The sequence below is a fragment of the Plectropomus leopardus genome, chromosome 22 (genome assembly GCF_008729295.1).
Source record: "Plectropomus leopardus isolate mb chromosome 22, YSFRI_Pleo_2.0, whole genome shotgun sequence".
Taxonomy (NCBI): Eukaryota; Metazoa; Chordata; class Actinopteri; order Perciformes; family Serranidae; genus Plectropomus; species Plectropomus leopardus.
In genome coordinates, this window is record NC_056484.1 from 6,443,814 (window position 1) to 6,455,254 (window position 11,441).

General features: G+C 36.6%; 2 protein-coding genes across 2 annotated transcripts; one reads left to right on the forward strand and one right to left on the reverse strand.

Moving 5' to 3' along the window:
- The first annotated feature begins 12 nt into the window (after positions 1-12).
- llph (LLP homolog, long-term synaptic facilitation factor) lies at positions 13-3,079 on the forward strand. Its single transcript, XM_042511168.1, has 3 exons — positions 13-114; positions 1,332-1,560; positions 1,676-3,079. The coding sequence occupies exons 2-3, from the start codon at positions 1,344-1,346 to the stop codon at positions 1,837-1,839; spliced, it is 381 nt and encodes a 126-aa protein (XP_042367102.1). The 5' UTR covers positions 13-114; positions 1,332-1,343; the 3' UTR covers positions 1,840-3,079.
- On the reverse strand, positions 2,228-10,285 carry hcls1 (hematopoietic cell-specific Lyn substrate 1). The gene is given in 16 exon segments (XM_042511165.1): positions 2,228-3,584; positions 3,680-3,748; positions 3,821-3,971; positions 4,191-4,334; positions 4,461-4,609; positions 4,722-4,791; positions 5,580-5,635; positions 5,717-5,827; positions 5,908-5,961; positions 5,964-6,017; positions 6,118-6,172; positions 7,010-7,120; positions 7,276-7,399; positions 8,797-8,870; positions 8,954-9,037; positions 10,267-10,285. Coding segments are annotated over 15 exon segments (1,440 nt in total). The 5' UTR covers positions 10,267-10,285; the 3' UTR covers positions 2,228-3,450.
- Between the last annotated feature and the right edge of the window lie 1,156 nt (positions 10,286-11,441).

Consider the following 11,441-nt stretch of genomic DNA (forward strand, 5'->3'; position numbering starts at 1 on the left):
GTGACTGACACGTCATTGCGTCATCGTTTTCCTCCGTCTTGTAAACACGTGCAGGGAGCTGAGTGTGATCCTGTCTTTTCACGGAGGACATTTAAACAGCTACATTAGTTTTCTGTAAGTCACCGCTCACTTTTAGTATGTGTTATAATGCTAAAGCTCTATATTGATGTAGCATGCAGCGCTAGCTAGTTTTGAAATGAACTGTTTAGGCTGCTTTAGCTTTTAATAGCTAACATGCTAACAGTTTTGTTAGCTTGCTACGACATAAATTAGTCTTAAAGCTAGTTGCGGTAGTTTGTATTGTATTTATATGTAGTCATGTAATGTAACTTCCACGAAATAGTGACAGTTTATTAGGTTAACTTTATATTCATATTAATGTACATTATATTCATGTTATTCCCACGATTTTACGTCGTATAAATTGATATGTTGTTTTTAAACAGCTAGCCTAAAGAGCAGTGAATTCACATTAACAGAAATGCTGGATGGTGTGTTAAAAATGTCATGAAATGTCGACTGTCTGGTCAAAATAAGAGTATGATTTTCAGGGCATTATCATCCAAAACAAAGTCAGAGATATGGAATAGAGTATAAGTATTGCAGAAGCTGAAACGCACACTAACCAGCAAAAACATTAAGATACAGGTGGGTGATATGGATGATATTGATCATTCTGATAAAATGCGATGCTTTGCTGGTAAACCTTTGGTCCTGGCATTGATTAGGACGCCACCTAATGTGCCTCACTTACCCAAAGACCATGACAGACCAGGTAACCCACTCTCATGCAAGAGCACGCCCAGATGGCAGTGCCCCCCCCAGCGGGACAATGCACCATGCCACACTGCAAAAACTGCTCAGAAATGGATCCAAGAACGTTACAAAGGGCTCAAAGCATCAAACTTGTCTCCAAATTCCTTAGATCCCAATCTGATATAACATCTATGAGCTGTGCTGCTACCCTGCACACAGGACTCAATGAATCCGCCACCTTTGTCACATTCTTCGGGCCGATGCTGAGCAATTTATGCGGTGTGGCATGATGCATTGTCATTGGGGGGTACTTGGCCTGCAACAGTTTTTGTGAGGGTAGAGCGTGTCAAGTGACCTCTATGAATGCCAGGACCAAAGATTTCCCAGCAGAACATTGCACTGTAATGAGATGATCAAAGTTCACTTCATCTGTCTGTCTGGCTCACTGGTGTATGAGTTGAGTGTTGGACCTTCATGCATCCGAGACAAACTTCATTTTTAAGACAAAAAATAATTGAAGTTTGGGGCCCCAGAGAGCTGTTCTGTCATCCAAGAATCTTTTTTTTTTTTCCCAGAACAACTTTAAAATGGCAAAGAGCCTCCGGAGCAAATGGAGGAGGAAGATGCGTGCAGAGAAGAGGAAGAAAAATGCTCCCAAAGAGCTGGCCCGTCTTAAACAAGCTCTGAGTCTGGATAAGAAAGGAGAAGCGGCCATGACTGACATGCAGGAGATCGCCACGGTGGTGCCCGCTGACAAGATCAAGAAGCAGACAGATGTGGAGATGGGTGAGGTAGAGGGGGATGGTGAGTGAGAGCCCAGCAGCCTTTTATTTTACATTTTAGGCCTTTTTTATGTTTGTCTTTTAGGCACAAATTTTTATCATCCTGGTTTGCTATTTATTTGTCTTTTGTGTTACAGAGGGGAAGATGGACATGGACAGCAAGCGCAACAAGAAAACTCTGCTGGATGAGAACGGTCAGTACCCTGCGTGGATGAGTCAGCGGCAAGCCAAGAAACTAAAAGGCAAACGGATGGCAAAGAAAGGTGGCCAGGGCAAGAAGAAGAAGGGCATCGCCTGGTGAACAACCGAAAGACTTTCGCTTTGCCTTATGACAGACTTTTGACGCGGAAACACAGGATGATTTCATGTGTTCGTTTGTACATGATAACTGTGGGATTTGTGCTGTTGAATCTTGTTCTGTTCAGTGGATTAGAAGAGTTTATGAAGTAATTCACTGCAGGAAAGTTTTTGTTCTTATGGAACAGCAGCTTCATCTTCATGTTGGGACAAGTTTTAAAAAAGCAAAATATGTCTGTGATTCTCATGTCTTCTCTGCTACAATTTAAATCTTTTCATACTCTGATAAAAAAAATAAGAATTTACAGATCCGTGGCTTGTTTTGTTCACTTAAGTTGCATACAGACTGGGCAATATGATTCAAATCAATAATACTGATGTACCTGCAAAGCTTCAGGGGTTCATCCGCCGATCACAGACAGCAATAACACCAGTTTGAGTCACACTTGGAACATTTGATGCATGTCATTCCTCATTTTCCCCCCTCACTTTTTGCTATCTCTTTTGTTAGATTCGCCGAATAAATTGGAATATTTTTTCAGATATCTCTGCACATAACCAAAGGATGTATGCAGAAACAAATAAAAGAACTGGGTTTTACATAAAAACACTTAAGTTGTAAAACATCTTCATTAATTGATTATTTTTACCCATTTTAACCTCACTTTGAATCATTAATTTGGGGAGCAGAATTATGTTAAGAATAACACAATAGATCATAATACAATAATATACATTTCCAGAGAAAATATGATAAACAACAGCCCTGACATTACTGTGAAGTGTCACTTTTGAAAAATGGACCAATAAAAGTTGTCTTAAAAACACAAAAAAAGCCTGCCTGTAGAATATTTTATTAACTCCACTCAGTTCATTGCAGATAAAAGACCTACCTGCTCTCCACTGATGTGGTCATACTGTCAGATACTCACTGCCACAGACATTAACTAAGATGAAACTATGGAAGTTAGCTGATCAGGAGCCATTTAGGCACACATTTCCTCTGATTTATTCTATAAATACAGTGCTAAAATTAATTCCCTCGATGGATTTCAAAGGCTTAAGGCAAGATTTAAGTCTTTTTAAATGTCATTTACTAAGGTTTCGGGACAATTTTGCCCCAATTTTTATCATTACATAATTACAGTATACATAGCGGAGACAAAGGAGGACAGAACTTGGAAACACCTGACGTTTGTTGGCGAGTTTTCTGGGTGATATTGTGTTTCTCACTCTGCCTCCCATCGTGAAGATTTTGAAAAACTTTTTGCATAAAATACATAAGCATTGAATGCAATCCTTGTGCCTGTTTAAGCCATGCTGCAAAAACATGATTAAAAAGCCAATATTCATTTAATTTTTTTTTTCCTGTTCCATCCAGGGTGCAGTAACAGCTAACTAGCAGACACTAGATCCTCTGCTGGGAGCATCCCGGCCTTCAAGTCTTTTAAAAAATTGATTTAAGGCATTTTGAAACCAACTAGGACCTTATTTTTAGATAAATGAGTGATACTAAGACATTTTAAGGATTTTGGAGAACTGTGCCCTCCGTTGAACAGCATAAAAACATGGTTGTTTTAGTGAAGCTTGTGTAAAACCTCCCTGAGTGTTTCGCTCACTGCAGCTGCACGTAAGCGGCCGGGAAAAGACCGACTCGTCCGTGACAGTGTCCCTTCCACCAGCCCTCGTCAATCATCTCTATGTTGGTGATGATGTCGTCCGGGTTGAAGGAGATCTCGTCGTCGGCCTCTGTGTGTGAAAGAAGACGATTTAGGGATCTGTCCTCACACGTGTTGAAGGATGATTATTAAATGTCAAAAAATGAATTGAAAAAGGCGTCATACCTCCTTGGTAGTCGTAAATTGCTACTGCCGTCTGGCCGCTTGACAGGTCTTCATAATCGTTCTCATCAACTGTAACAGGAAACCTTGAAATAAGTGTTTCATTTGCTTAAGGTTTGACATTATACCTACTCAGACACAGACCTGGCGGCGGTTCGGCGAGTTCCTCGTACTCTCCTTCATCTTCATCTTCATCCACATCTGCTGATCTGACGGGGAGCGGAGGAGCTTCCGGTTCAAGGAAATCGTCTGCGCGTGGAGGTAAGGCCGGGGGCTCTTCGTATTCTGGTTCCTCCTGGAAACACCATAAAATATCTTTGATTTCATGATCTCAAACCCTGGAGATGACCTAAAAAGCACTCACATGGTACCTCCTCTTAATTATATTCAAGTACTTTTTCAAGGACCATGTTACGGTATTCCGAAATTTCCACATTCCAAGTGTCAAATTCAAGTACTTCAAGCACCTCAAGCATCTCTACTTTTTGGTTCATCTGGTATTTGTGTGTCTTACGTCGCACTCTGGCTGTGGTTCCGGTGTTTCTTGTATCTCTGGCATGTGCTGCTGGATTTCTGTCTGTGGCGTTTCATACTCCTCATCTGGAGCCACATCTGGAACAGGTGGTGGACGGATTTCCTCCTCTCTTCTGCTCTCCTCCTACAGGAAACACAAAATCATTAACATTCATAAAACTTGTTATTCTGACCTTTCTACATGTGTACAGTGTCGTCTGTGTGTGTGTGTGTGTGTGTGTGTGTGTGTGTGTGTGTGTGTGTGTGTTACCTCTTGTCTGCGTTTGGCCGCCTCTCGCTCTCTGCTCTCTCTGGCTTGTCTTTTCGCTCGCTCTTCTTCTGCTTTCTTCCTGTTCTCTTCATCTGAAGCTTTGGCCATGTTCTCAAAACGGGCTTTCAGTTTTCCTGCACCTGAAGTACCTGCAAAATACAGACAGAAAAATATGAATACGGTGCGTTTAAATGTTTGAACACCTCTGCACTGAGACAGACGACACAGCAGAGTTGTATTATGAGTTAAAAATGAACTTACAGGCCTCTATTGGTTGTGTCTTTTCATACGCAGAGGAAGGGGATTCAATGTCAGAGAAGCCGGTGGCACTCTGAAGGAGACGAATTTGTCGTGAAAAATAGAGACAATTATCATTCGCCCTTTTCAGTCTTTCAATATTAACTAGTGCAGGAATGATTAGTTAATTTGTCATGCATATATGGGCCATAATACATTGATATTTAAGCTAATTGCAAAACCATAGCTGGTGCCAAGATGCTTCTACAAGTAAAAAACAACAAAAAACCCCAAATATACGTTGACCAAAACACTCTAAATACTTGACCTCAATAAAGATGGTATTTTATACAAAAATTAATTCATGTGTCAGTATATTGTTCATACAACCAAGCTTGTACAACCCTGTATTACTACTTAAAGTACAACAACACAGAGTACTAAAATAAGCTAAAATACGCTTAACAATTCTGTAAAAAATAAAAGATTAGAACAAAAATAATATAGTAAACTAAAAAATCGTTTTCTACTCTTTTCAACATCTTCTCTTAAAAAAACAAGTCTTTGTTTTCATTGTGCATCAAGCACTTTGATTGGCTGTTAAACACAATGATGTCACCACCAAAATAAGGAAATTACTCTCTCTGCTGCAGATACACACGTAAATAAAACCACCACCTTTAAAATGGAATCAAACTTTTATTTTTTAAATTAATGCAGTAATTGCAAAAGGGTGACATTCATGCCAAAAGGTATAATTGATATGAAACCATTAAAATTGAGAAATTGACTATTTTGATGGTGATTTTCAACCATTTCTTTACAGAATAAAAAATCAATTAATCAGAGAGAACCATGAATAGTAGCAGCTCTAACACTGACCTTATCCATGCGGTCTTCCTGAACTCCATAACGACCCCCAAAACCTGCGGAATAATCTAAACAGAAATCATTTCATGAGCCTGTTGTAGTTTACTGTAAGTATATGATAAAATATACATATGTGGGTTTTTCCTCACCTTTCTGTGACTGATGTTTCTCTGTTTCTCCTTTATAGTCGTACCCCAAAGCAGCTTTGTCCACCTTGTCCTTCTCCACCCCGTACTTCCCTCCAAAGCCCTTAGCGTAGTCTGGCGAACATAAGATTCATAATAAAGCAAATGCTAAGCAAACAGTGTCAAAACTGACTGTTGCTTCCACTTCAACTCACCTTTTTGTGACTGGTGCTTCTCCGTCTGGCCTTTATAGTCGTACCCCAAAGCGGCTTATCCACTTTTTCCTTCTCCACGCCGTATTTTCCTCCAAATCCCTTTGAGTAATCTAAAAAACATAATAATTATAAGGGAAATTCTATCAAATGGCAACTTCCAAAATGAAAATATTGTACTGTAAGGGAGAAGGTGGACAACAGGTGGCTGACCTTTCTGAGATGCATGTTGCTGCACATCTCCTTTGTATTCAAAGCCCATAGCAGACTGCAGAAAACACAGAGATGACATCAAGGTTCATATATTGCTCTAAAGGGTCCTTAGAAAAGTGTTTTAACCCTTTGAAACCTGAAGGAGCTTGATTTCTTCAAAAACACAAGAAGTTACAAATTACGAGTTACAAGAAAATAACCTGAAATTTAGAAAAAAAAGGGAAAAAGATTTAACAAAAAATACATAAATATATATATAGTTTTAATTTTTTAAATTATTTTTTAAATTCCTATTCATTCTTATTAACTTATAATTTCTCTCTCTTTTTTTTAAAAACAAATTTTCCTAATTTCTTGCAATTTGTGGAACATCTTTTACGAAGTTTCTGGTGACTTTTTAACCCTGTTTTCAAAAGAAATTAAACCAATTTGCTCAAATTCCAAAGGTTTATATGCATGTGAAAATGATCTGAACGCAGCACAAAAAACTTATTTTGTTCCAGGTTTCAAAGGGTTAAGACATTTAAAAATACTCAGAATGTTTTGTCTCAGTTGTGGGTTTTTTATTTCCCCACAAATAAAGTTAATTAAATAGTAAAAAAGTCATAAAATTCTTCAAAGCCTTCAATCTTGAGTGTTTAAGTTTCCACATCACACTTGTTAAAATTTAATACTAGACCAAAATTAGTTGTAATGTTGCAAAATCACGCTCATAGTTACATGTTAAATTCAGCACATAAAACAGAGAAATTTCTTCTAGTGTGAACCCTTTTATGTACATTATTCATCAAAAGTTAAACATTGACGTAAAGTAACAATAATCTAAACAAATCTTTGAGAGGAGGACAACTTTGAGAACTGAGTGTTTGCAAGACTTTTTTTGTCCTCTCACCTTGTCGACTCGGTCTTTCTGAACACCGAATTTCCCACCGAAGCCTTTTGCCGCATCTTTCTGGGAGGAGTGCTGCTCAACTTGTGCGACATAGTCGTGTCCCAAAGCCACCTGGACGGTAAAGATACATTCATACACAAATTCAGCCTCCTGCATACAATTTTGATCAGAAACAGCAGATTCAGAGTGAAGGACAAAATAAATCTACACTTGCGTTGAGTAAGAGGAGCTTATCGCCATGTTTCGAAGATGAAAAAATTGCCAACCTTGTCCATTCGGTCCTTTTCGACTCCAAACTTCCCTCCGTATCCGTATGAGGCTTTGGGAATCTGCTCCTTCTGCTTCACCTGCTCGTGCTCCCCAACGACTTTGCTTCTGAGCTCTGCAACACTGAGGCATCACGCACGGGTCAGATGAACACCGATAGTAATATTTGTCATTAGAAACTATTAATCCGTAATACATTCCTTATTATTTATACTGGGCACATTTATTTATACAGCACAGGTTATGCACAATTTGCTTTACAGATATAAAAGGAAACAGAAACAAACGTTTAAAAAATGAATTAAAGAAAGTGTGAGCATATCTGATATCAGGATGTCAGACACTTAAAGTTCTACTTTTTTAAATGACCTTTTAAGACTTTTTAAAAAACCAAATTTGAAACTGATTTTTGGACGAATCATCTTTTTACTATTCAAGTATTGCCAGTAATCAGTATATATGTGGTCTCACGCAGAGGCAGGTTTTATATAGGAATATGATTATTTGAGTTAGTTAGATTAATCTACATTTTGCCAACAGCTAAGTGCAAATATAAAATTAAAAAACAACATTTTCACTAGGTGTAGTGGTCGGTTTTAACATTTGTACCATCAGAAATGATTAAGCAGAAGTTCTTGCTTCATTTTGATGAAAAAACAAAAGATATAAAATAGTGAAGAAGTAAAATTAGATAAAGTGTCTGTGGCAATTAAGACCTTACAAATTCAAATTTAAGAATATTTAAGGACTAATGGTATTCATAAAATCAAATTTAAGGCTTTTTAAGGACTCGCAGACCCTCTGTGACATAAAAAAAAAAGGCATAAAACCAAAATAAAAGCATTAACCACAATATAAGAAGGAAGTTACAGATCACAGGTAAGCCATTAATGACAGTAATGTTGTGGCTGCCAGGTCGTGTAAAATCCCTCTGCTGGTGTTTTTTCTGTCTGTTTGATAAAAATGTTGAAAATCTATTAATAGATGCTTGGAGATTAAACACTTCCTGAAAAGGCATGAAGTCAAGTGTGACAAAAGTTAATTATTGCTAATAAATGGATTTTTGTAAAATCACTCATAATATCTGTATAAAAAGTCCATAATAAACATAATATCTGTATAAAAATATAAATCAATCGTCATTCAGGAGGAAGTTAAACACCAACTGAAGAGATTCGTTACAACCAAGCGAGTAAAAAACTGTTTTTTAAGTATTTATAAAGTGTGACTTCTCAGGAAATGGTATCTAAATCTGTCAGCAATCTTTAGTCCTATTCTTACATTCAGCACCACTGCCTGAATATTTACGGTCTCACTGTCTGCGGTGACAAACACAGTGGTTTAAATCTCACTGTCAAAAGTGTCATCACCACATATTACCCATATTAGGAGAGACTTGCTGCCTGACAGCTCCGCTCTCACTTCCTCTTCCTGTTGCTCCACAGCACCCACTCTGACCTGCATTTCTCTGCATTGAATAAAAAGTCGTTCATTTCAAGACAAAGTAGTGCCTCCCTCACCTGATGTGTTCTTTACGTCCTGAACCCTCGATGGTCTTCGCTCCCCACCTCTGCTCCTGCTCTGATACGTCATTCTGAGACACAAAGGCAGAAAGAGTTTGCACACATCTTTTCCACCCATACATGATGACACACATCTCCAGGATGTATACAGTACCTCAAAGTCAGGGTCCGTCTCCCAGTCGTCCCCCTCTGCAGCCACCTGCACGCTCACATTGTGGCCCGCGACTGACTTCCACATCTGAGGAAGAAAAACACGATGAGCCAAACTGCAGACAGTTCGCCACTGTGATTAATGATCATGTGTGACAACTGGACACAATAAAAAACATTATATGTTTCTGCACTTATTCACTGTTTATTTTTAATTATAATGACTAAAAAACGATACAACCAGACACTCTGACCACCATTTGCTGAAGTCTCAAAAAGGAAGTTATTTTCAACACATAACTTCATTTCCCCATTATGAAACACACTGCTGTACTTCATGTAGTAAAAAGACACTAAAATACTTGAAAAAAACAGTGTATCATAACAGCATATTATTTAAAATAATAATTTTAAGTGTAACCCACATAAAATGACAGTAAACATAAAAATATAAACACAAAAAATGTTCTTTACATTAACCTAATTAATGCCAGTATGCTAAGTGTCACCTTTACTTTAATTTAAGTATCATAAAATGACTTTCTGTAGATCTTTATTCCTTTATAATCTGATCACTTTTCTTGTGCTGCTCTCAGATGTCTTTCACAAGTAATTAACTAATTTGCCCAATTTTTTAAATTTTTTAAACTAATTTTTAATTTTTAACTTTTTTATAACTTTTTTTAAAAGCTGGGGGAAATTGTTGTACTTTTCATGACTAAATATTTAAATTTATTTTACAGAATTATCAAAAGTATTCTTTTCAGTCATTTTTTTTAAACTTTCCCGTTTTTTTTTTGTTTGTTTTGATTTTGCTAATTTTCTTTTTCTCTCTCTTTTGTTTTTGTAATTACTTACTATATTTCTAACTAATTTCTTCATTATTTGCTCTTTTCCAGAAGAGTTAAATCCTGCATAACACACTGAAAATAACACTATTTCTTGAGAGAAGCACGAAAAATATTCTCTACATTGATGTAATAATTGCTAAGTTACTTATACTATATATTCGTATCGCATTTTATTGCCATAAATTGCAGTTGTAGGCAATGTATGTATGTAGTAGAATTTAACATAACATTAAACATACAGCTATATAAAATATAAATGTATATACATGTTAGCCCTAACCATCTTACTGTATTGTTTCAGTATCCATGTTTAGCTAACATTTGGTCCCAACAGTTAACGGCGCATTAGCTGAAACTACGCCTGACTAAATTTACTTCCTTAAAAAAAGTTTAGAAGACAATAAAATTAAAACACACACATGAAGATTTGTTAGAGTACGTTTGAGAAACAAAAATATGCAATTACCTTTCAGCTGTCAGGGTTTATATCCGTGTTTAGGTGTATTTTTCACGGACAGACTGTTGATGAAGCTCTTCACTCAGGTTGTGACAGTTTGATGGGCGACACGTGAACGCGGATCCGGCGAACGTGAACGCGCGTTAATGTAAATAATTATTTTCTTAAATCGTATTTTGACTAATAACACGCGTACGGCTTTGCTAATGTAGTCTAAAATATGTTTATATTTTATTTAAAAAATAAATAAATAAATTAAAGGCGTTTTTTTAAGAATAAAAAAGTAAGAAATGCTGCATTCAGGTGCGTACGAAATTCCGACTGCAGTTGAGTTTTGGGTCCTTATCAAGTCATAACGTAGTCTTCACCAACTGTATGGCGATTTTATGTATACTGTTTTGCTAATGTAGTCTAAAATATGTTCACGCGTTATTAAAAATATAAATGAAGGCCGGTTTTTTAATTTAACTCATTTTTTAAATGGAAGAAATGCTGCATTCAAGTGTGTACGAGATTCTGAAGATAAGGGACCTGAAAAAGTGGAGGTAACATTTAATGGGGAGATTTAGGGATACTAATATTGAGGTGGGACCAAGTCAGCGTTTTGCAAGTCACAAGTGGTCTCAAGTCTTTGCATTCAAGTCCCAGGTAAAGTCTCAAGTCCTAAATTTTAAGTCCTTAACAGGTCAATTGATTAAAAACAACAACAATATAACTTACAAGCTGAGTGACAAGGAAGTTACCTGAAATTTAGCAAACAAAAATAAGTTTAAAAGAGGTAACAAAACAAAAACTTATAAATATATAGATAATATGTTAAATAATGATTTTTTAAATTATTAATTATTATTCATTTCTAATAATTTATTTCTTACACATATTACTGATTTCTCGAAATTTGTGCTTTAAAAGATTCCAATAATTTAAAATTAAATATCATTTTGATAATAAGAAATACGTGTTTTTTCCCTTGCTTTTTTTCTTTATTACCTACACATTTTTCCATAACTTTAAATTTATTTATTTATTTTTCCAAATTTACTAATTACTTTGCAATTTGTGGAACATCTCTTTCTCAGGGTTCAAAGGTTTAAATCCTCGTTGAAAGGTATTTGAAAGCAGCACAAGAAAAGTGATTTTAACTTCCGTTTTTTAGTAATTCACTGACTGACATCAGTACAGAC